The 27,447-nt window shown below is 36.9% G+C and overlaps 1 protein-coding gene across 1 annotated transcript in view; it reads left to right on the forward strand.

Annotated features, from left to right (window-relative positions):
* Nucleotides 1-531: 531 nt before the first annotated feature.
* The window catches only part of Egfr_1 (epidermal growth factor receptor), a 101,051-nt gene continuing 74,135 nt past the window's right edge, over nt 532-27,447 (forward strand). Inside the window, exon 1 of the mRNA XM_011197965.3 lies at nt 532-2,882. Within this exon, the coding sequence (XP_011196267.2) occupies nt 2,747-2,882 (136 nt within the window). The 5' untranslated portion in view covers nt 532-2,746. The remainder of the gene's footprint in view (nt 2,883-27,447) is intronic.

Here is a 27,447-nt window from a genome sequence, read left to right on the forward strand (position 1 = left end):
TTTATATTGTGTTGACAACGGTTGGTCAGGTTCTCTTATTTTTTTAATTGTCATGTGGAATCAGGTTTTTGAGATATAAAGTTTGTTTGCATTTAGCTGGTCAGATTGTTGTTATTTACATTTTGTTTATATTTTGAAGGGCTACAGTTTATTTACTAATCTAATTAGTTTTTTTTATTTCAGATATTTATTTGCCGACTATATATTTCATTCATTCATGTCCTAATGTACTCAATATATTTTTTTTTCAAATTTTCCAATAGGTGTGATATTTTATTTTCATTGAGGGAACATGTTGTTTGGGGTATAAAGTTGTTTCGTACAAGAAATCCATTTGGTTGAATGAATGAATGATCACAATTTCGTCCAAAAATGAGTTGTGATTTTAAATAAAAAAGGCATTTTAAAGTTTTACACATATCTGGGTATATTTTAGTTCATCTATGTACATCCGAACTAGCCATTATTTGTTTATTAATGAATTAAGTTGAGCAAACATCAAGCAAATGCTCAAATGCGTGAGTAGGTTATTGTGCACTGGGTAGATACAATTTCTTCCCCTTTTATTTGAAATTCCCCACAACAGCGGCAACATTGTTTTCCCCTTCTGTGTTTCATTTTCAGCTCTTGCGCCAGAGCCGCTCTTCGATCATCGTTCTGCATCGTGCGCGTTCGCCTCTCATTTGTTGTTTGCCTCTCATCGATGTTGGTAGTTTGTGTTGATTGCGCCGTCGTTTGTTGTCGCTACGCGTTTTCAACAATTTTTGTTTTTCGGTGACTCCTTTTAGCCAAATTCCGTTAGTGCTACACTAATTACAATGTGCAAAGCGAAATAGACGAAACGAAATCGGGAAAAACAAAAACAAAAATTAATAATTTTATTTTGTGGTAAATAGTTAGTGCAAAAGAGGAAAAATAAATAAATAAATGGAATAAACCTTGATGAAAGTGGTGAAAATAAAAATCGAAAATCATAGTAATTCACAAGCGTTAATCGAATGCGCTTCCCTGCGCTATTGGAACTAACCGCTCATTAGCTGCTTTCGCTGACTTTCGGCACAATCCTGTCATTTGCGGAAAAAGTGTGTGTTTTCGTCAATATTTGGTTGTTTTAAATAAATGAAAAATCGAGAAATGTAGAATGAGTGCAAAACAAATTGAAAAGTGATACTCAGCATTTAATAATAACTCAACAGTCACAAGCGGTGTTTTACCAATTAATTATCAACTGCAAGCAAAACATACGCGCTGATAAACAGATAAAGATTGCGCGGCGATATTGGGTACAGTGCGAGCAGCGGAGTTTGTGTGTGTGACAGTGCGAAACCATAACGCTCGACGGTCTGATTGCTGTCGCCTATAGCAACAAAAACAAAAAACAAAACAATAACATTGCTTTGCTATAAAAAAGTAAATAGTTAAAAAGCAGTAAAGGAATTAAGTGTGCTCAACAAGTGTGACGAACCATTGTGCACCCGCAACACACTTGGCCTATAAGCGTACAAAAATACAAATACAACAACAAATGCGTGAACTCACATATGCATGTATGTGCGTGTATGTTAAATAAAAATTCCAAGTGATCGCGCAATAAAGCGGAAACGGAAATTCGAGTTCCTTCCAAAGGGATTTTTTTATCGATTCCTGAAAATAACTAAATGCACTCGATATTAAGGCACATTCTGGTCGAAAAGAATTTAATGCATTTAAATTTCTGCAGCTGAGACTCAACGCTGACTTGTTTCAGCAAGCGCCAAACTGGTTTATGTCATTTAACTATACAGACAACACAGTTCAAAACAGATTCATTCACAGAAAACTTGCAAAATACAACAAAGCTAATACAACAACAACACAAGTAACGATCGAACGCCCGATAAATGCTAATTGGTACGCGGTCACAGCTTGAGGTGAGCCCTTGTACAGTAGCTACCAAGCGAGTTGCCAGCTACAACAATATTGCCAAGAAATATAACACATAAATCAGCAGCACTAACAAAATAAAGTGTCAAAGCAAACTATAAATAAATATTTAAATAAAATTTGCCACTCTTTGCATTCTGAGCAACACAGCAAAAATAAGAAACACAAAATGTCAAATGTATGTGCAACATGCGGCAATATGCTGAGCTTGGCTTTAACGCCGTCATTTTAGCGTCTTTCTCCTTCACGTCCGCGCCGGTTTTGATTACGTTCGAGTCAAATGACAAGTATCGCGACCGCGTCCCGCTCTTCTGCGCCTAGTTTGTGTTTGCGAATCAGCCGTTCCGCTGGATCGATCAGTGCCAGCAAAATTTAGCAACAACAACAACAAAAGCAACGTAAATTAACAACAAACACTGCAATTAGTCGAACATAGGGAGCGTGTGTACCGCTCTCCGCGCCGTTATCGTTATCGTCGTCGCCGCGTTACGCTTGATCGAGCCACGCAAGGCAAGAAATCGAGCCGAGTTCTTTGTTGGCTGCAAAAAAAAGTAAATATCAAATACAACAACAAATAATAATAATAGTAATAAAGTGCAGTGAATTCAACGAATGATAAATATTTCGCGAAGTTTATATAAAATTGTGTTTATATAATATTTCAATCAGCTATCTATTTTGTGCGAAAAATCTTTAATAATATTTGAAAATTAAAAATATTGTGTGTATAAGTGTATAGTATATAGTGTCGAGTCTTAAATAGAAAAAATATATTTTCTTTAAATTTTGTAAAAGTCGCGCAATTCAATATTCATTATCCAAAATGTATATGAAGACAACGCGTCACACTCACAGCCATGTGATCATGTGGCTGACACTGGGATTACTCCTCATGGTTGCTATCCAACGCAGCGCAGCATCCATCACTGCTGGTTATGTCGATCATGGAGATATGAAAGGTGAGTGCGGGTTGTCTAGATTCACAAGAGATAGCATAAAATAATAAACAAATATACAATGCTTGGAATATTGTCTCGCAAATTGATCAATTAGATAAATATTTACAATAGTATATAAATATGAAATTGGAGTACTGTTCTTAGAAAGAGTATACGAATATTTTATAAACAAATTTCAATAATAGTTAGGTGGATACTCTCTGGAAATCATGCATAGTAGTTTAGAAACAAACTACAGGAACGTAGCTCATTACTTCACGAGTGTTCCAAGAGCGGTTTTGAATTCTTTGATACAAATATCGAAGATCTTCATTCCAATAATATTTGTGGATTCTTTGGTCAGCGTTCTTAAGATGGACAGCTATTAGTTATTTCTGTTTGCAGAAGAATTTCGTTTAGAAAGTACGAAATTGATCTTTCGGGCTCCGAAATTATTTTCGATATGTAATTCTTCAATGGAACGGTCTCTGTGATCTTATTATTAAGTTTAGGAAAGCTAAGAAACTAGAAAACAGTCAAATTACATAACTAAGCAACTTTAATACCAACACAATTATTAAAAATCTCGTAAAAAAATAAATAAAATACTCCAATCACAAATTGTTTCCGTTCAAAACAAATTTCTCACTAATTATAAAACTCATTAGATCACTTTGCAAGATCCTTGAAACGCACCCAATTCAACTGCAGCATGCAGTTTGAGGAAAATGAAAAAATTCTAATAATTTTATGCCTACCTACATTGTTGCATGCAACACATTCCCTCACGATTGCGTGATTTTTCTAAACACTTCCGTATCTCTAAGCATCATCAGCAAACGATTGGACAAATTGGAGGAAACCCGAACAAACCAATTTATGGATTTGAGTATCTTTTTGTTTGATATGTGTGCTACATACACACACACCTTGGTTACTGATCGATCGTTTCACCCGACAGCCGTTGAAGATCAGCGACAGACGGCCTACATGCATGCAGGTTTTCTTCTAGTTACCGAAATTCATCATTAAGATCAACAGATCAGCAGATCAACGGATAAAAACTCAAGCTGTGAAAGGAAAAACTGACAATAGAAACAAAATCACGATGTGAGCAATCTCCTTTGGGCAACAAAAACCGAAATTTGTAGAAAAATATTTCAACTCAAAAAATGCGAAATGCATTATTGGAAAGGTTGGTGCATCTGTTCCGCCAACAAGCTGCTCCATTTACTCGTACCTTGCATTGCTTTTGCGCTCGTTTTATTCCCATGTTCTGCCTCACCTGTGGCAGCGACAAAATATACATAAAAGGAGCGCGCAGGAGTAGGAGGATCACAACTGTTTTCGAAAACCAAAAACAATGTAAATATCAACCACCTTCCATACATGTACGTATGTATGTGTGTGTGTTTTGTTGTTTGTGCGCAAGGGTCCGTACTTTATTCTATGGCACAGGTATGATTTACCTGTTCGCTGTACAAATTCTGGATTTTCTGTGCGCACTGCTGTGTACAGGTAGTAGTTTGCTGTGTTGTTGTTTTTGCTGTATTTCGTACGTACAGGATAAACGGCGTTTTCACATTTACCTTTTACTTCGTCAATGCATTTTTCTGATTCATTTGTGTGTACTACTATTTGCATTTTACTTTGCTCGCATTCGCCGGCTCGTTGATTTTACATTTTTTTGTTTTTTTTTCGCCTTTTGGCCTTTGTGAATGTGTGGGCTCATTCATGACTGCCTTGACTTGGGTTTTGAGCTGTATCGGCATTTGTGTACAAACTAGTAATTTACTATGGACATTTCTTTGTATGCATTTACACACATACATACATATGTATATGTGTATGTATCGTTTCTAAGGAAAGTGTAAGGCAATTCATTATGTCGTCTGAAGTCTGCTGCCAACTGGATATTTATTCATTCATAGATCGCCACTTGTAGTCAACTAGTTTATTTAGCATTCCGCTCTCTCTCTCTCTCTCTCTCTCTATTTTTGTGTCGCTCTTCGTGTTGGACTTTGTTTTTTTTTTCGGTTTAGTGTACATAGATTTTTAATTTGAGCAAAGTGACAGTAATAGTAGTAGACATCGGAAATGTAAATAAAAATTAAAAAAATAAATAAATTTTATAGGTACAGTTAGCATGGGAAAAATATTTTCATATATACAGTTAGTAGCGTGAAACTTAAAATTTACAATATTAGACAGGATAATACATCTTTTCTGTTTTTATTATACTTTTCAGAAAAAGAAATGATTACCAAATTACTATTAATTAATTAATTAATACTAATAACGATTACTCATTAAATTGCATTACCTAGAGGATATAGAAATATAGCGCAAAAGTTTCCATTTTTCTGTGATTTCCATATTAATTTAACTTTTATTTCGATAAGAAATCAAGTCCAAAAAAACTGAAAACGACAAACTTGGTCAAATTCCATTCGACAATTACTGTTAGAAATACAAAATAGACACATTACTAATTATTAATCACCAACTAGTTACTTGAAGTACCGTACATATATATAATCTTATAGGTCAGTTTTGAATGACTACTTTTTAATCAACATGACCAAGTCAATACAGCCTGAAGACACTGATATATTATTCCAGTACATTTTATATGATTCTATATACATATGTATATGTACCTAACGCTTATCACACGTCTCGGTTTTAAGTAAATGCTTGATAACACTGTTTACCTTTTATATGATACTTAAGTTAACACTTTTGTTGTTGTTTGCTGCCTCAACTGTTTTATTGGCCTCGTTAAGAGTTGGCGCTGTGAGTCAGCGACGACTGGCAAAGAAAGAAAATAAAAGCGGTAAGTAAACAGTTTGCTTAGCGAAAAAAGAAGGGAGAACAAACAAAGCTTTGTACATATGTATATATATTAGCACAAATACATACATACATACATGCATACATACATATTTGCAAAGTATCTTCTTGCTGTAAGCATAGATTTCACTTGCAACGTCTGCTGATCTTGTCAAAAACACAAAAAAGACATACTCGTATCGGAGAAAGCCACCTACTTGTCGTGGCAGCAGCGCACTCGTACTTACTTACAAAGTAAGCCACTTATTTTGCTCATTAGGGTCGCCAGCGCGCTGCGGTTGCAGAATCAGTTCAGCTGCTGGACTAACATTTGCACTCTTCATTATTTTTGCAGAACCAAAGCAGAAATGAAAAAAAAACAGCAACAACAACTCAATGTAATGCTAGCACCTGCCTTATGGTGTGTTTGTTGTTGGTTGTTGCTGATTTTTTATTCTGTTGTCACTGTGTTCGCATCTCACGGTTCACCTGCCACGCCGCTGCCGCAGCAGCATGCAACACGATCGCTTTGCCAAACATACTCACAACATGGACACACATATGTATATATATATATGTATGCGCCTCTGCATGTGTGCTCACTTACGCTTTTGCAATAATTCTTCTTCTTCTTCTGCCAAGCTGCGAACGCATTTAAGCTACGCTTTGCCGCATGTTGTTGCAGTTGTAGTTGCATTGCGCCACCTGTGGCATGCTACATTCGTGTAATGTCATATGAGTCGTTGCAACTTACAGAGCTTCCCCTCAGCCGTGGCACCTTCTTTCAGGTACTGTTCCTCTCGCTTTTTGATCGCACTTTGCATAGGCGGTCGGTTGGTCGATCGCTTGAGTGCCTCGCTCAGCTAGCTTTTTGACGAAGAGTGTTTCTCCGGTGGTGCCAGCACTATCCGTTAGCGCTTTTAGTTACCACTGTTGTTGTTGTGGTAAGCCATGCAACAAAACCCGTTCTTGCAAACAAATGCAAATAAATTTTTATGTTTTGTTTATGGTTTTTCGTAAATCATCGTTTATTTCCAGTGTTTCGCAACAATAACACGCGACATTTAATAGACGACAATGCGTGACTGGCAATCATTTACATATGTATATACAGTATTTAATATGATAAATATATAGTAATACGCATTCACATAAATCAACTGTTAAACAAAATTCTTGACGAAAATTTGCATTTTGGGATAAAATTTTGAAATCCGAAGTACAAATTTCGAAGAGAAAACTTTTGTTGTGTTCAAAAAATAACAGGAATTTTCGTTTTTGATGCATATTTGAACGATCCAATCAAAAAACGAACCGATCTACTGCAGAACAAGTTAGGTTCTCAAAAGTTAAAATGGTTGCATTGAGCTCATGAGCAGTTAGTCTAAGTTCCGAACTGAAAACATCTCAGAACCAAATTCCTTAAAATCCAAATGAAACTAGACAGGTGCATACATTTGCCTACCCATCCGTCCAGCTGGATCTAATTGAACTAAAAGAACAAGTAAACAATGACAACGCTGTTTTCATATTTTCGAAATATGTTTAATTTTTACCATATGAGACACTAAAGATATCAAATTTCTACAACTAGAGCTGCCTCTCATGTTTATCTATGGCAAGTGCATAGAAGGTACTTCTCTCAAGACTGGCGAGTCATCATATTAACACAGACAAACAATGGAAAGCAAAAAATGTCGTCTGACAAGATTTATCTTTTGCAAAATGAGCAGTTATAGGTACGGAGGAAGTGCTAAAGATATTCTTTCTGGTACTTTAGAGACAGCAATAAATATATTTAATTTCAAGTGACGGTATGCTCTAGCATTCTCGACTACTTGCAATTATTGCAATCTGATCGCAAGTCATTTGCTGTAGTCTAAAAAGTAAGAAACTGAAACACTTTTCATAATAAGCACTTGAAGTGTCTGCAGACGGCATTAGTCTACAGCGAAGTGGCCACTTCAAATGCGTTCTTCTATGCACTTGCGCTCATTCCAAGTAATTTTTGGTCTACTTTAAGACTTTCTTTTATAAAAAGAAATGACTTCGTTGGCCAGCAGGTACCCATGTGCTGATTGCTCTTTTTTCCACTTCATTACCGAGCGCTGCTGTCCTTTTCCTGATTTTTACTCCAGCTGCTGTCTTTTCGGCGAAGCGTCGCCTACAGAATGCAGAGTTTCTGGTAGCACTTAGCAACGAAATGCGAAGGTGTATGCGAGTTATGAGAGATATCGAATTTCATTTCATATTTTTCGGGTAAGGAGAGGCTCAGGTCAGCATTCCTGTCTTCTAGGTTGAAAAAAAATAAAGTGAGTATGCTTCTTGGCTACGCTGTCTGTCTGTGATTTCCATACACACTTCTGTGTGCGCGACACTTTCCTGCGCCGAGTGTCCTTTTTGCAGGCGGATGTGTTGTCAACAATGAGACATCGTCTTGCGCTCTTCCTACCGAACTGATTGTTTTTGCTTCGTCTTAAAAAATATGTCTGCCATATTTATGCACTGACTAAGTGCGCTGGAATGCGGCATAGACCGGTAAATATCGTTGTCGTCTTCGCATACTTAGCGCTTAGTACACCGGAATGCGTGTCCTTTCGAATTATCCTTGCGCCACTTAAAAATCATGTTTCCTGCGTTGAAGTGCGCCTCAAGTGTTCGCTGTAAGAGGAAATAAAAAAAAAATTATGGAGAATAGAGGGCGGGAAACGAAGTGCTTGAGCATGTTGCAGCCCTGCTATTGAAAATGCACACCACCATATGTTCCGTTTATTTATTGTTGTTTCGGGTCTCCCTTGGCAGTCTCCCCGTTTAATAAAATTATGATAAATAATTAAATTTTGACGCACCCATCAACACTGATATGCCAGCACCAAGCGTTTACCATACGGAAATCTGCGAAAATCATTCGAAAGCAAAAAATTTCCGCCGCCACATATAAACAAATATGTGAATGTTTTGAGATTTTCTCGAAACAAACCATTTTACGCTCCATTTGCAGATTGGTACCATTTGTCTTCCCATTTTGCCCCCAATTGCTTTCAACACGTTTTTTACGTCGCTAAACCCCTCGTCCTCCGCCGTGCCCACAGCTGCTGGCTGATCCATCAGTGATAGCCGTTTTACAAAAACAAACAATTTGCTTGCGATCAACAAAGAAACAGAAGAAGAAATCGCATTCGCACAACTTAAACAATAGAGCAAAGCGAGAAATAAAAAGTAATAATAATTAAAAAACTACAACAACAATGACAAGGCACAACAAATATACTACAAATACGAGATACGTGAGAAACACATGCATAAGGCACACGGATTGATATGTATGTATGTATGTATGCGAGAACTCTTGAGAATTTTAGTAGCATCTCCAGCACTACCATCAACCGCACATCATCATCATCTTCAGGCACACCAACGCCAATCGGAGATGGTTTGCAGCTGGCGCTTCGGCGGAACGAATTGTGTGCAAATAACCCAGTGAAGCGAAAGGTTCTAATGAACTGTTATAAACGAGGGGTCTTCGATCCGTGGAAGATTACAGATTAGATTCTGGTGCTTTATCAGTCTCGCCGAAATTCAAACTGAGAATATTTTTTGATTCCTTATAAAAAAGACGTATTTACCAAGTATATATCCCTCAATGAACGGAATATGGGAATCTCAAGTTCCTCGACCAATCCGATATTTTTTCGAAATCAAGGAGATCCAAGAAATTTCTGACAAGAAGAACTATCTATGTACATATGTATCTTTGATTTCCAGGAAAGATGGAATGATCTTACTTTTGTATCTTCCTATGTAGAACCATATCATCGGTTAATAGACAGAACTGAGTTATCTAAATAATCATCAAATTACTCTAATGATTATTCGGCGATTCTCAAACTATATTTTCTTCATTTATTAATCCACTTGAGATCGTTTGGCTTGTACGTTTGAGCATAGTTAAGATCATCATTGAGGCATTTAGAGTATTTTCATCGGAGCAATGGATGTACTTAAATCAGTTCTTGCGTTTTGCAAATGATAACACGATTTATGATTTACTGGGTAGCATACACTGGCGGCGATACGCACGCACGCACACTCCCTCAAGTTTCCCCCTTTGAACATGATGCTTCTTTCGATTCAGCGGCAGAGTGATCGTGTGAACGCCCCCTACTCCTACTCCACCGCCAAGTGTCATACATTTTGCTCATGCCGAACGCATATGCTTACGAACTTATTGACCAATCGCAGTGGATTGTCTGCGGACTGGGGATCAGTGCAAGTGCGCTGCGGTGCATTGAAGAACACGATCATCACACCAACATTAGATATGCACATTATCTAACTAAATGCGTACATATATATGTACTCAACAACAACAATGTTGCGCTGACGGAGCATTTGTTGGCGGTGCAGCACACACACACATAAACAGGCAGCCGATGCCAGCAGCTGATTTGTGGGCCACTTGAGAACGCCAGTGGTCGGCTTAAATTGAGTGCACGATCTCTGTTAGCCAACCAAAGCGAGCAATAAAGCAGATACATATATATATACATACATACTTGTGTATGCGTGTGTGTGTGTATGCTCTGTAGCACAGCTGTGAAGTATTCTGTGCACATGAGTCTGTCTGAATTTGCGAATTTTTATCAATTGAAATAAATTAAAATATTTATACAAATATCTTCGAATATATTGTTGTTGCTGTGTATTTATATTTATGAGTACTCGTATATATGAAATTATGAGTGCTGTAGAGCTGGTATGCAAATAATTTTTATATTGGAATGCATAGGAATGGTAATGATATTTTATGACTTAATATTGCTGAGCTCGTAAACTATATAGTATATTCGAATGTAACTTGTAAGTACAATGTGTTACAAAAGCTTATATTCTTTTCAAAGAATTGTATATAGTGGAATATATTTTTGTAAATGTTTGTAAAATACATATATATATATTTATATAATGTATATCTTTTTTATAAGTTTATTTATCATATCTTTATTTGTTTATTTATCAGTATATATTCATATTTTAACAGTCCTTTGTTATTTTAAAACTTTGTTTCTTTTTAATTTTGCACAATATGTGCCTTTTTCTTATGTAGCTAAATATGAATGACCTGTGATTATTTGTCACTTCCCTGATTTTTCCGTGAAAATTTCTGTTCAATAACTTTGATGTATTATAAATCAAGTTCTGCTTTTTGGTGATAATGAACTGAATCAGCAAAATATATAATATATACATATGAACATACATACTACGTGCATAAATATTTATAAATTCTTTGTAAGGATAGATTTCAAATAGTTCAGCACCCATAATGAAAGTCATGAGTCAACGATCAATTTTCAAGCAACACTTGGTCTCAAAGCGATATTTTTATTAAGAAGGGTTCCGTTCCCATACTAGCATTGACAGGTATACAGCTTGATTAAAACTTGGATCCAATGATATACATACATTATATTGGTTTAAAAATGTTTCTCATAATAATTTTTATTAAATGTTTGCTATATATCGATAATTTATCGTTTCCGCACATCCGATTCCCATTGCTATTGACAAAAGATGTAAATTATTCAAACTCAAATCGACTTTTTTTCTCTCTCTCTGGAGTCAAATTTAATGAGAAAAAAATATTTACATAAACCCATAAATTCTAAACTCTCAATATACAACTAATTAGTAAAGCTTTTATTGTAAAAGGAAATTATCATTAGCATAATTATAATAATACAAAAACAAATGAAGATAGTGTGTCTCAAACTGGGTAGCTTTTGATTTTATCATTGATTACATATAAATGAATATCAAACACACATTAATCTTTAATTAGTTCTATCCACTAGTAACTAAAAAGTTTTCAGTAATTTATGTATCCCGCTTTGATATACATTTCCTCTTGGTTTTCTCAGAAACCATAATCAAAAGATCTACAAATCTACGTAATTCACCGATAATAATGAAATAATGCGTATCGATATCGAAAATCACCGAAATGTGTGTCGAATTCGATTGGCGCTGATGCAATAGATAATTGTAAACGCAACGCCAACAACCGACATACCGAATTTTTGGCTTCTTTCAACAGCGCGTATAGTATCAAACACACTGTAAAAGCGCCGAATAAAAAATACGAAAGTAAAGCGAGGGAGAGAGAGACGTTATTGCGATTCATTGCAACGAAATCGAGTTCAATAATAAATTTTTAATTGTTATTAATTTGATGTGAACTCGCATCTGAACGACGCCGGAACGTCGATATAAGCTTAAATACAGACCATACTCTACTCTACTATACTATATATACGGTATTTAAGGTTGTATATGACTTCTCGTATTTCAGTGGCATTTCGCTCACTTGTCTTGTTAGCTTGTTTTGATGTTTTTTTTTCATCTGTTTTGGTTTTAAACATTTGTTAGATGCTTTTAACCGGTTTCGTTTCTCATGATTTCTCATGATTCACAGCCAGCGTCGTCATCATCGCCATCATTATCAGCATCATATGATTGTGATTAAATTTGTTTGTTGTTGATAATGAGTCTGTTGCCGACAGTTTTGTTTTTGTTTTGTGTTGTTAGCATTAGCTAGGCTTATGACTTGGCTAGTTAGCCGGTTGAGTGCTGTTAACTATGAATATAGCTACATATGTATGTATATGGATCTAAGCGTAGCTATTTATGTGAGCAAACGACTTCCTACCGGCAAGCTTGTAACTGAATTGCTGCTGAGCTTGCTATCTTACAAATAGGCCTGATTTGTTAGTCCAAGTTGAGTTTCTTGTGAACTATTCTCGCTCTTGGAGTCTTCGCTTATATAAAGTGGAGCTTATTCAACTTCTTTTCCACCAATATTATTTTTTCTATGCAAATTATTTAATTTCGAGGTAGTATGAGCATAATAATTGAAGTCCTGGAATTTCGGGATTTTTAATAATTTCGTTTCCGTAACCCGAAATATTTCGGAATTGTTTGGGATTTTTATTATTCATTAAAAAACTTTTATTCACGATAACAAAGTTCCAAAATGAAACAGGATTGCTTTGGAACCTGTATTTCCCTGTATATGATAGACTGAGTGTATCCACATTTGATCTCTCATTTGCTTATTATTTTGTAATTAATACCTCCTCTGCAACACAATGTATTAACTTGCGTATACATTTTAATATGAAATTTATGCTCACTTAGTTGCATTCGCAGGAAGTGTGTGCCATTAATTTTTATATGCGCTTACTCATCGTAATAAATTCGATATGACATGCAATTATTTTAAGTAAAACGTCATACTAAAATATATAGAACAAATTAATTAAAATTACCCACCCATACGACTGTCTACAGCATATACACAATCACGTATGCATTGACAAAGTCACCGAAATCGCTTTAAACTCACGGAGCGGAGGATCGCCACACGTGTTGCACAACAAAAAGCATAAAATTTCACGGAACCACGTGCTAACGTTGTCATTTATTTCCAGTTTTAACTGAACTGTTTTAAAATTTTAGTGATCTAAGCACAAATGCAATCTAACAGTATCAGTAATACGATGGGGTCGCACCTTCTTGACGCGCTTGAAATATTACGTGCGTGGTGTGATCACGGTGTTGCTACGAAACAAAATTGTTGCGCTTGTTATGCCATGCTTGAGTGAGTTTCGAGTTGGGTTTTTGGGTATCTAAGTGAGCAGCCCTCAGACATTTTGTAATATATTTTTCCTAGCAATGTTTGTATTTTCATATTTTGGGGAAATAAAAATGATTGGAATTGCAGCATTTATTTTTGATTTCCGAATGCTTACCTTACACATTAATATTTCAGTTAATCTTTTGCTTTAAAAATATTTTCAGACCCCCGTCTTATTTACAGAATCTCCAGAAACTTTTCCATGAATTCACTCGAGTTTTGATCTGTCAAGAGACGATGTCCATTAGAAAAATAACATTTTTAATTAAAAACTTTCTTATCTAATAAAAAGCTTCTCACATTAACAAAAAGTTAAACTTGAAATCAGTCAAACACAACAACAGTGCCAACATAAGGTCGAATTGGCTCACTCCCTCGCAATTGCTGGCGTCGGTTGAAACCAGCGATCGTTTAACTTAAAATATTCCCAGCCATAACTCACTGGTGACAACAATAAAAAAGCTTTAGCAGCAGCGGCAGGGAAAAAGAGGCGATAACAACAATCGGCAATTGCAGCGACGCTGGAAAAAATGTCAAAAATCAGAGTTGCACTTGTGCGCTTGTGGCACGTTGATCAGCCTCTCGCCTTTCGTGTTGTTGGTCAGCGTCAACGCTAACTCGTTGATTACATTGTTACCAAAGTGTACACAGTTGGCGGTTGTATAATATCTCGGGAGGTTGGCTTGATTGGATGGCTGGCGAGCTGGCTGACAGTCAGCGGGTTTCCCTTCCATCGCTGCGACGTTGTCATTATTCGCATTGTGTGTGTTGTCGTTATATTTATTGTCGCAGTTGTTGTTGTTGTTGTCGCTGCTACTGAATATGCTAATCAGTTTTGTTAAGCAGTTTCTCTTTACTGCATTTAAATGTTTATCGCTTTTGTGAATATTGTTGTTGTTGTTGCGTTTTAAAAACGCCTTGAGTGGTGAGAATAAATATGAGACGAAACGTTGTGAGTTTTTTGTTTAAGTTTGTTGTTATTTCTTTTCAGTAATTGTTTGCAGTTGTTGCTTGCGATATTGTGTGGAAAAAAATGTCAACGACATGCCTACGAATACCGGCAGCACCATTATACATATACATATCTAGCTATGAAAGTTGTTAATGCATTGTTGTTGTTGTTACTGTTGTTTTTTATGCTTTTGATAAATGCCTAATGGCATATAGATCGCGCGTCTGTCTATTCTTCAGTCAGCGTTATGTTCGAGCCATTGCCATAAAACGTTCAACACCAACAAAATATGTATAGCCAAAGCAACAACTGAAACATGCAACATGCAACAACAATGGTAATAACAGCACAATATGCGTTCATGCCACACGCTCGTTATTTGCTGATCGTTGACAAGCTGTGATCGCAAGCTAGCGCTTTGTTGCTATTGTTGTTGTTGTGCTTATAATAATAATGCCTGTTGCAGCAAAAAGAAAATTATATCAAAATGGGTACTTGAGTAGCTGCTTTGTTGTAAATGGGGGCTAACACACATACATACATGGGTGATCATGCGAACCTGGCAGGAAATCTGAAGACTCTAAAAAGTTATAAATAAATTTTTATTTTTTTAACTAAAGCTTTTAATTATATTGTCAGAAAGCTGTGTAAGAAATTATTTCTGTCATTCAAACTCAAATTCATTCCATAGAGGGTAACAAATCGAACAAACTGATCAAGCTCGATAATATCCAATCGAAGTTCGCTTACTTTCTGTTAAAAAATATATGTAAGAAACTCTTATAAATTTTATTTTCAACAATCCCGTTAATACTTTCAATTCAACATATGAGCTCGCATTTCCTACAGGGCTTCATCGGTGTTCGTGTGTGTTCGCTTGTGTGGTATTACCGTAATTGAACCTTCCCGGCGAGCGATGCACCCTTTTCTACTACACAACATATATGTATGTAGCTTTTCAGCAGCAACAACAACAATAAATATACATTTGTGGCAACTGCACGCAGCTGTTGCATGCAACAACAAACAACTGTAAAAAAGCATAAATATGTGTATGCAATAGTGCTATCAACATGAAAGCATCAGTGACAGCAGCAACAACAATAACAACACCAATAATAATATTAACAACAATGAAAATCATTGACCATAAAGAGTAGGCTGCCAGCAGATTGCCAAGCGGAAAGCTTGTATCTGTGAGATACATTTTCGTACTCGTCGGTTCAATGCCAGTGCGGGTGAACGCACAACCAACGAACACACACTCTTATACTCATACAAGTGCTGCATGATCTTATTAAGTTAGTTGTTGTTTTTTTCTTGTTTCTAAATTGCCAACATTCGATTAATCGAGTTCGCCGAGTTGTCAGCCGATCAGCGAAGAAGATTTCTCGTATGTCAAAACTGTCGCCCATATGTCATGTTTTTACCATTTTTGGTGCAAGCTCTTGAACTACACAAGCAACACCAACAACAGCACACTACTTAACTAGTGCTCTGGTTATTTTCGCATGTATAACCGAGATCGTAGTTGCGATTTGGTTTGGCATAATAGCCACAGACACATACTCGAACACTCTCATGATCATATATGAGTTATAAGCACTCACCAGTGCTTGGTATTGCAGTCTGCGGTGCGATCGAGTTTCATGTGAGCCGCTTTACTGGCACCACATTCACAGTTGTGTGTATACTGTTATTCGGTGGCAGCCACAAACAGTGTTGCAAAGGCTTTGTGCTGCTATCGTATGGACTTATACATTTATGCATTTGCGAAATGTTGTAAGCTCTGTTTGTTGAACGACAGTTAGCGACAGTGTATCCCTCAAAATGGCTGAAATTATTGAAATAAATACGATAACTGAATTCCCTTATTATTAGGGCACACGAAAGCGATGTGGATCTTGAGTTTAGATTTCTATTCCCAAAGAAAAGGAAAGAGCACCATCGATGGGACAAGAACCTGGATTGATACTATAGTTTGATTTAACACAGTTACCTAATATTCTCTACTTCGTCGACTTAGAGAGCCGGTCATTATCCAACAGAGTTCAGAGAGAAGAGAAGACTAAGGTGTAGTAGATTTAATATTAAAAACAGGATGATACACCCACGAAACTATTGAAAAACTGGAATATTAAGGAAACATTAAAACCATCTAACTAGAAATCGGACATTGCAACTAGAGCTGAACAGATATCTACCATACTAAGGTCCAAGGTTCATAATTTTAATCCTCATATTCTAGGAAAAATAATAATAGTCTAATTGAGCAATATTAAGGACAAATCCTTATAAGATTCAGTTCTAAATATATGAAGTAACTTTATGCTGCAACTCAGTCGGCTACTCTAAAGCTTCTCTGATTCGTCACATATTAGAATCGAATAATTTGTTACTGGGCGCTTATTGTCTGTCTGATTGGCTGTGTGTGTAGTGAGGGGCTACCTAGGTCAGCCGCCTGATCGATGAATCATATCTGGCGCATCGACAAACTCATGCACAAATAATTGTACTAACAACAGAGCAAAGCATGATGAATATAGATCAAATGCGATGATGAGTGATGCTATTTGCTGTTGCTGATGTTCGTGCGACGCGTCATGCATGTAAGTGACCCCATCGACGCGGGGTTAAATGCCTGAATTTTATGAAATATCTAATAGACTTCCAGTGTGTGTCTGCATCTTGCGAGTTATTTGTGTTGCCCCCCTCACCCTCACCCCACCGTTGTAAGCGTGCCCGTGACACTCGCGACATGTCAGCGACGCAGCACTGTTGTTTTCTTAAAGCGCCTGCGAGCTGTCAACGCTGCTGTTTGCACTCATTTACGCATCGTTGAGATGGTGAAAACTTTTTATTATTCTAATTTTCACCGAGCTTAAAGTATATATGCGTAAGTCTACTTTACATTTTTAATAGCCCCAACTCGTGATATCTTTGGCGCGTTGCTTTTGTCACTGTTGTATTGTAATTATGCAAGATCATTGCCACGATCTGTCAACTCGCAGTGTTCTCGTAGCATTCGGGCTGCCTTTTCTGCCTAATAGCCTTTAAACTGCCTCCAATGTGGCTGCTACTAAGCCGCGCGTTGTTTGGGCTTGCATGCGCCTATACGGAGGTTGTGAGTAGCAACTGAGCATTGACCTTCCGTATTAATGGTATTTACCTTGCCTATTGTCTACGCAGCGTATTAGCAGTATCTCTTCTTCTTCTTCTTCCAGCTGAAGATGCGCTGAGTAATATTTAGTAGTTTTTTTTCTAAAGCCTACAAAACACCTTCCGGATGGGGCAAATGGCTGGCAAAAAAGTGTGAACAGCGACAGCGGATATTGGTCCGCTGAGGAAGTGGAAGAACCATCCGTCAGAGCTACCACCTAGTTACCAGTTCTTGTGCGTTACAAGCTTAAAAAGTCGTCAGCGCTTCGCATACGTCCGGCTCGGCTCGTTTGGGTTCGACTTGGAGAGGCGTGCTGTGGCGGCTTGGTTCGTTAGTGCCTAGCCGTTCGATCGCAAGATCAAGTCGGTCGCATATGGGATTTTCATGTAGCGTTCGACGGTTCTTGTACCGCTGACGTATTAATATGCTTCTTCGCGCTTTGCTTCTTGTCAACATGACGCGAAGCTGTTTGTCAACAGTCAGTCAATATGTTTTTGTTGTTTTTATAAGATATTGTGTCTATGAATTTGTATGGCGTGATTTTCGCTGATGTTTTTTTGGGGAGTGAATATTGCGCAGATATCAAAGACATTGCCAGATTCTCATAGTAAATTCTTTAGCGCTGAGATTATAGATTTTTTATGTTCTCATGTCTATTTTTTGAAGCTTAAAACAATTTTGATTCGCATGACACATGAAACAAGTCTGTGATTTTGATTTGATTCGCACTTGAATGAGTTGTGAAGAACACATGGTTTCTTTTTTGATGGGTGGGAATTTTCTGTAGCCATCACTTTCGGTAGATTTTTTAAAAACAATATTTTTGGCTGTTTCGACTGTTTTCTACATTGTGAGTTCGATTCTCTCCTGTGTTTTTGATTAAGAAAAGGACCACCTACTTCCTACTCTGCTTGAAGTTTTTTTATCATCTTGTAAGTCATTCTTTTGGGATGTATGTATGAACTAGCAACTGGTTCCTTAAATGATTATTTCGTCGAGAAAACTCCTACGCCACCTATCTTTGACTTCTAAGAGATTATTCTTCTCAGCTGTCAGACATACAATTGTTCTCTCATAAATATTTTGTTGACAAGAAAACTAACGCCTTTAGCTAGCTTGATTTCAGTTGTTTTATCACATTTTCTGCGAAATAATTACTCGCTTAATGATAAAAAATGACACGATCGCTCATTGGAGCTTGCCACAAACCGCAATGTACGTCACCCTAAGCTGAGGAACGCTGAGGAAAGAAATTTTATATGGAATTTTGAGCATAGTCAATAAAAATATTTGCCTGAAAAACACTCAACCAACTCACGCTGATGCTCAGTGAACGTGGCGATCGAGACGACCGCCACACACACACACAAATGCATGAATAAGCACTGTATTAATTAAAGGCAATTAAGTGGCAGGGCAGGCGTGTCAGGGTGCCGCTGCTGCCGTTGATGGCGTAACAAACATTCGAAAACAAAAACATATACGTGCACAACAAATGGCGCATAAAAGGCTACAAACACCAAATTAACTGTATCAAATAATAAACACATAAAAGTGCCAAAGCGGTTGCAGCTGGCGTGGCCCAGTTAAATGTGGTGCTATGCTATGCTAGCTGTTTTGTACCATGCGACAAAAAAAGAAGAAAGTTCATAAAAGTGGGTGTCATTTACAGACGTTTGTGACGTTATTTGTTGCATGCCACATGCGAAAGAGCGCACTTTGGCATCAATGTGTGCAACGCGCATGCGCGTCAGTTATTTTAAAAGTGCGCAGCTTTCCGCACACTCAATGAAACGAAGCGGCAACAAATTGCTGCAAAACAACAAAAAACACGAAGCTCTGCGAGCAGCACATGAATATAACAATTTTCAATTGGTTCCGACGCGTTGGGCGAAATCCATGAATGGCTAAGCCGAATGGGTTGCCGTACGGCCGAATGCAGTCGGTCGGTCAGTTGCGCCATTCGCGCCGTTACAAATATGGTTTTAATTGCGGTTAATTGGGATTAACCGTCACTGACTGACTGCCGGCCTAGCGGATTGGCTGAATGGCTGCATGGGTGCTCGCTTGGCGGCTTGCTCAGTTGATTGCAATTTGTGCGGCACCAATTCGACATGCAACATTATTTACGCGAAACATTTGTCTGTACTTTCTTTCATATTTATTTCACTTCTTCTTTGAAGTTATTCTTCGTGGAATCTTGAAGACTGATAACGGCGGTTAAGTTTTATCCTTTTAGTGGACACTCTGTTGCAGCGGCAGTTTGTTTTTTTGGCTCCCCTTTTCTCGTTGAGCTAGCTGTTACTTTTCATTTTAATAAATTATCAGTACAGCCGCCCTCTCATCTGCTCTTCATATTTAACTACGAATATATTTTTATTGACGAATATGATTTGCAGCCGCACTCTGACCCAGTCTTTCGCGGTTTTACCCCTTTATGAGACGGTGTTTTTTTGCAGTGTTATTGCATTTGTCCTTCGAATGTTTTTATTGTTTACAAATAACAACAAAAGTTCGACGCTTTTATATTCTTCAAGTTCACAGGTTCCCTTTCCTGCTTTAACAATCTCTCAAGCGGTGTTCCCCCCAAACTTTTAATCTACATACATACTTACATATAATTAAAAGCAAAATTTAGCTTGCTGTTACCGGTGGACCGTCCGGTTTGCTACTCCCTTTCTGTTGCTCTTTTTTGTTGAACTCTTCTTTTTGCTTCGCTCGGCTTTCTTCCTTTGCTTTTTGTTTATTTTCGTCGCCGTTTTACTTTCATTGAGTGTTTTTTCAGTGTCGCTTTACTCACCTTGATTTCTTTTGAAATATAGTTTTCGCAATGCCTTCGCTTTGGTTTGTTTGTCGTATGCGTACCTTTTTGCAGCCGGTTCGATTTCCTGTTGATGACGATCACAAAGCGCTTCGAGGATCGCACCGCAGCAGGTTTCCTTACCTTTTCTTGTTTCTTCCTCAATTTTTTCACTATGCGAAAGCAAGACTAAGAACGAAAAGATTACATGTATGTGAATATTAAAATTGAGGAGTTTTCTAGAAATATACGCATCAAATATAAAGCAGTTTATATCAATATTTGCATAATCTTTTCATATGAAAATTTAAAAACGTCTTCTTGTCTTTTATATTTGTCTGTTACCATATTTCCTTTTAATTTATTCTTAAGAAAAATTTTATCATCTGTGATAGAACTTAACAAGAATATTTCAAAGCAATTCGATTATAAAAAGTTCTAAAGGTAAACAATACCTATTAGAGGCTTCGGATGGTATTATGCGATTCTTTACTAGATGTAGATCCTAACTAGTACTCAGTACTCAGTACCCAAATATTTGATCAGATTACTTCGAAATACAGTTTATGTCAAATAGATGCTCCTTCCATTTCGATCCCGTTTTTAATTAATGTATAGTTGTTCTACATTCTTCATATTAACTTTGCGAGCTTTAGGAAGGCAAAGTGGATACTAGATTCTAGAACTGTAAGGCACTATGCATGTTTCGAGATATTTGGAGAAGTTTGTATATGCTAGCAGACAGAAAAAGGTTCATCTTTATGTCGTTCTTCATTAAGAACAGAACTTTTTTCGAAATTAGTTCGACATAAGTTTTTTTCACGACTGGAACTTGAAGTCTTAACTCAAAACACTCGGTGACAGATGTTATCATTGCTTTCAAAGCTATCAGACTTAAACCATTAAATAAATATAACATATTAATATTATCAACTACAAGACCTCTAAGCATATTGAATCGCCGCCTTCCGCCATCTTTACCTCTTAGTATGTTTCCTTAAGCAACTCACACTGTTGGACCGCGGACCATTTGCCTGTATCGCCCACTTAAAATACCAAACAATTTGTCACCAACTGGCATTTTAACAGCATGCATAAATTATATAACAACAAAAGCAACAAAAGAAGCGGATTAGATCAGTTGGCTTTGTGCCAGAATCTCTAACAGCCGCGCTCACCTAATTATGTTGTATGCTGTGCAACGGTGCAACCGGAAGCGTTATGAATGAATATGACACAAACACAAACAACAACAAGAATTGTTGCATTTACGATCAGAGCTCATTCACCAATGCCTGCAGTTTAATGACGTTGCGTGGAACGTGCAACACGTTTTACAACAAAAATCTTTTTCCTTTATGCCGCTTTTTTTATAGACAAGCACCGCTATTAGTTTTTTGTTGTTGTTGTCGTTTTTAACAACTCCTCAACAATAAGTTAACTGCATCGGTGAGTGGCCAGCATCCGGCCAGAGCGCTGGCGCTGATGACCCACCAACCGGCCTCTGGTCGCGGTTCCTGTCAACTCAGCGCACGACTGAAAATGGCTAAAGCACATGGGCGGTTGACGGCTGGCGGCCTGGGTGTCGGAAACATGTTTCTATTGAAAATCAAATTGACAAATAAATGTGGCAGCATTGCCGGGCATGTGTGTGTGTGTGTGCGCAAATGTGGCAAGAGACCGGCCGAAACTCGTGTTTCTATGCTCTCATTCCGCTAACTTTGCATCCAAACATTTGGCTTTGCAAGCTAGCTGACTGGCTGACAAGGCTGAAAGGCTGACTGGTTGGTAGGCTGACTGCCTGCGTCGCTGCTTCCTTCTGCTGGCTGCCAGCTCGCTTATGTAATTGTTGCACTAAGCGCGAGTGGCCGGCCGACCGGTAAAGCGATTAGTGTCGGCAGGCTGCTGCTGATGATAGTTACGCGAGGATGATGATCGTCACACATACAAGCGCACATTAGTATGTGTGTTCAGAGTGCATGCCTTTCCATACATATATTTTGTTGTTGTTGTTGCTGCTAATGATTATTTTGTGGTTTCTAGTGTGAAAGCGCATGCGCAATTTATAACCCTTTCGCTATTGATGTTGTTGGTTTTGTTGTTTTTCAATAAACCTAGATTTTTGTGGCGGATGTAATTTGAGGTTGGCGCGGATGTGAACACGCACACACACAAACTTATTTTTATAAATTTCATACATACTTCTGCTGACGCGCTGGCTCGTTGGTTGCTGTTGAGTGAGCTGTGGTGGCTGCAAAAGCATTTTTAGAAGACTGCGACAGGAACTCTTCCGTTTCTAATTTACCACACTTTGTGGGTGTGGCACTCTCAGTGGAAATGGATGATTATATATTTTTTTCAGAAAATTTGATTTTAATTATATTCATTTTAATTAATTTATTTTCAATTAAACTGTTAACTAGAATTTAAGTTTTACTTAATTTATTTATTAGAGATTTGTAACTAATTCTATATTTTTTTTTCTTTATAGGTGAGTTCTTCAAAATTAAACTAAAATTAAAAAAAAAACTGGATATGTATGTATGTATTAATTTAAATTTATAAAAACAAAATTGCATTTCATATTATCAATAATATTGCACAATATTGTATGACAAACCGAAAAAAAATTGATGTCATTCGCGTTTGTAAAAATCGCTTTGTGTAATTTAAAATTGAAATTTCGGTTGGTTTTTCTCGGTATTCTTCTTTCGTGTTTTCATACATTTTTTCACCAAATTATTTGCAGCTGCAGCATTGATTAGGCAACCGCGAAGCAGCAAAAAATTGCGGAAAAGTTGCATTAGCAACAACAATTACGTATTTGTTTCTGTTTTATTATTATTTTTAACAAAGTCATGTGTGCCGCGTAGCATTTAGGTTAACAACAACAACAATAGCAAAAAAATAAATGTAATTGTAGAAGTGCCAACAACACCGAACGCTTCACCGTAAATTACAATAATTACGGAATTTGTATGCGCTTTGTCTTTGCGTGTTGTTGTTGTTGCTGTTATTATTATGGTTTTTAGTTGAAATGTTGGTTTTTTTTCTTTTCAAAAAATAAATGCGCGCAATACTGGAAAATTCGATTCGCTTGACACTTTTTTATTGTTGCTGCAGTTAATATGTATATCGAATGGGTGTGTGTGTTTGTTGCGAAGTGCAATTTTCGGAAATTTTCATGTGACTGCAAAGCAGGGAGGTTATCAGGTGCTGTATCAATTTTTGAATTTTGAAATATTTTAGTTTTTAAAGTGTCTAGTCACCGATCACGATATAAATTAAAGACAACAAATTAATTCTTTTAATGTATGAAAAACTTTTCTTGGGATAATGTATTTTAAAAATAGTGTAAATTTTAAAGTTAACGTAAAATTTCCCAAAAAATTTTAACTGAATTTTGGAAAAAAATAAGATTTTACTAAAAGTCTAAAAAATAAACAAATAATTGAAAATCATATACAGGAATGGGTTTATCAAAAGCAATTTGTAGCATTTAAAGATTTATTTAAAAAAAATTTTATGCTCCAATAAACTTTAACTCTCATTTTTGTAGCTGTCTTACGATAAAAAATAAAAATTAAAAACTAAAATTAAATAAATGCATTTGCTCTTGATTTCTTCGTTTAAAATTTCATAAAATTCGCGTTTATTATTTGTTTTTATATCTCGTGTGATTTGTTTTTGCAAGTAACTACATTTAATTTTCCATTTGCGACGTTGGTTTTGGCAATTTCCGCGGCGCTTTGCACAATCAACGCGCAGCTGCATACAAATACAGTTATATAAGCACATACACACGCACATCGTTTAAAGTCAAACACTTGTATGTGGCAAAACGCGGCTTTATTCGCACAGCTAGCCAACCAGCTTATATGAACACACATCCACCTATGCACATACATATGTATGTATGTATTTTGCCGCTTTTGCCATTTCTCACATACGTGTACATAGACCACATACAAATACTTACCAACTGCGCAGTCACTCCTTGCCCCCGCTCATTTCGTTAATCACAATATTTCTTTTAACTTTTTGGCTTCGCTGGCTTTTGACTTCGTTAACTTGACTTTTCGCCTTTAGTTATGCGCTTTCGTTTCATTTTCGCTTTACATTCGACGAGCGCGGGAATGCTTGCACGCATGTGTGTGTCTGTGTTTTTACCGCATCTACTAACCAACCATCCGTCCAACCATTATGAATGCCGCCTGGTCAAGTTGTTGTGGTCAGCAGGGCATTGGCGGCGGCCGGAAGAAAACCGCCAGCAACAACAAGGCACGACACGGCACGGACCCGCATTCATTGCCGTCCGTCACTAACCTTTCAACTCCACACATCATAACTTGATGAATAACCGCCGCAAGTTGCACAAACAAACACACAAACACACGAAATTATATTTCTATTTTTCACTCAATTGTGTGAGCGTGTGTGAGTGTGTGTAATGAGAAATGAACCGCACGCACGTTTTCCATCAGCTGCAAAATGCTTTTTCTTCGCATTCGCCGCAAATTAAAACCGTCATGTAATAAAAGCAGCGAGTACAGTTGATTGTTGTTGTAATGAAAAAATTCCTAAACAACGGCGAGCAATCAACATTAACTGAAAATTATACCAATTCTCAGTTAATAAAAAAGTTAATATTGTTTGCCTTTGTTCGATAGTAAGTCAGTTGAAATTTCATATTTTTGTTATGCACTGTACCTTATGTATATGTGGCGACGTCACTATAGAAACAGTTAGAAAGCTTTTATTAAATTGAAGCCCTTTCTATTTACTATAGACTAATATGCTGAGAGTGGCTGAGGTGAAATTATAATGCGTTTCTCCAATCTTAAAGTTTCATTTAAAATATATTCATTTTGTAGGCTAAAATATCGGGACGGATCTATGAACCGATTATAAAAAAATAGAAATAATAAAACAATACCAAATTTATATATAAAGGCTCTTAGAACTCGCCATTATTCAAAAGCTAAGCAGCCATGTTTTGATGGTTAAATTTGCTGAGAATACCAACACTTAAAACTACGTATAAAACTGTCAATTCTTAGGATTCTTAGTTTTTCGGTGTTAGATTTTAAAATCTCTGTATATCAGGCAGGTCGTGGTAGACCGGACTTGAAAGAGAGAAATGCCAAGCCGTCACAGTTAAAAACTTCAGAGTCCCTCCCTCCACATTGATAGCGGAAGGCTACAATTGCTGAAAAATTTGTTAAGAAATTTTTCGTCTTATAGAATATTTCAAAATCAGACCAGTCTCCATAAGTATCGAATAGTGAAGGAAGTAAATCTTGCAAAATAATGGATTGTTTCCATAGAAAACACTTAATATGATTCAAATGACAAATGTTGAGCACTTTCATCATTGATCGAAATGATCATGTGTTCTCTTAAAGGTATTAGGATCACATACGCGATTAGCATAGCAACAGAAAAATAAAAATATAAAATCAAATGACAGATAAAAGTTAGTTCGAAATAAACAATTATCCGCCTATTGTTCCAGGAAAGCGAAGATTCAACCTCAGACTGCTAAGAATCAATTTAAACGGCTCGACTAATTTGAATGAAATTTGTTAGTGTGATAGATGGCTCGCCTTAAATTCTCAATTCATTTGAAACTATCTCGAAACACACAATCTACAGTTTATTTAAATTTTAATTTTTTTATTTAAAAAATTATAATCTCAATTTCAACAGAAACAACTCATCTCCATCCAATATTATATTAGCACTCACTCAAATCACGCACTATTCAACTTATTCCCCGTATAAAATAAACTGTTTCCAATTAGCTGCACATTACTGTATCTAATGCCTTCAGTTAATATGTATTAATTGCAAACAAATTTATATAAACAAACTATAAAGTGCAGTCATTTGTGGAGGAATGTTTTAATAATAGCACACATTTGTTGCTTTCCACCACCACAAAGAACAACAACAACAACAACAAAATGCAAAGCGAAATTTGCTTAAATTACTTAGAAACCGCAAAGTGGTTGCATAGAATTTAGCGCATTTAAACATTTGACAGCTGCAATGTGGTGGCAATTAAAATAACAACAACAACAACAATGAAAACAAAAACAACGACAAAGTTTGTGTATAATGATAATCATAACCGCATTAACCGCATTTGCACTCAGATAAAAGCTAAATTCATATGCAACGAAATGGTGTGCGACGCTGCTGCTGCTGCATAAGATACGAACAACAAAAACAACAATTGTTGGATACGTCAGTTAATTTGGCCAATGAACTGCACAAGAGTTTATGCGTTTCTCGTGCACAGATACCCGCGCGCTCCCAGGTGGCTGTTGGCCAGCAATACCAACAACAAGAGCAACAACAACAATCGTCGATTAGGTTAACAAACATTTTCATGTTGATTTGAATTTCAGATAAAAAAGCTGAGCATGTCAAGTGAACATTAAATAAACATGTGAAATACTTGTTAGAAAATATATAGATAAATACATATGTACATATGAATGCAGATGAAGATAAAGAATATAATTTGCAGTTAGTAAATATAATAAAAATATGCAATTACTTAAGTGTTTACTTTAAAATGTAGCACAGTTCTTGAGTTCTCTCTGAAGCACATAAATTTCAAAAGCAACTGCATAAATCTTCAATTTCAACATACAACTGACAGTTGGCAACTCTATTGCAGCGACAGACACACATACATATATACTGAGTAGTAGGAGTACAGGCAGTCCGCCATTGGCTATCGCACGTCGCTGCGAGTGAATAAAATCACAATCAGCAGGCACTTTGGCATTTGTCATGTCGATCACGTCGCCGAGCGCGCTGTTCGGTGCAGCTATCAGTGGTGGCGGCAGCGTCAGTCGCTTTGTCCAATGCTCAAAGCCCCAATGAGCAAATGGTATCAGCACCGGCAAGAAACAAAAATTCATGTAAAAATCACCTGGGACACGCTCGTCGGTTGAATGATTGCTGCCTTGCTGTTATTGTTGTTGCTTTTGTAATTTTTTCATGTTGTACAAAGTGCATTTTTTCGATTTGTAATTCTTCGTTGCATTCATAAAATACTTAAAACTAAAGATTTTGGGCTGATTGCGCGCCGAGTCAGTTACGCATGCGCAGCGACTGTTTGGCTTTACTTAT

This window comes from Zeugodacus cucurbitae, chromosome 6 (genome assembly GCF_028554725.1).
Source record: "Zeugodacus cucurbitae isolate PBARC_wt_2022May chromosome 6, idZeuCucr1.2, whole genome shotgun sequence".
Taxonomy (NCBI): domain Eukaryota; kingdom Metazoa; phylum Arthropoda; class Insecta; order Diptera; family Tephritidae; genus Zeugodacus; species Zeugodacus cucurbitae.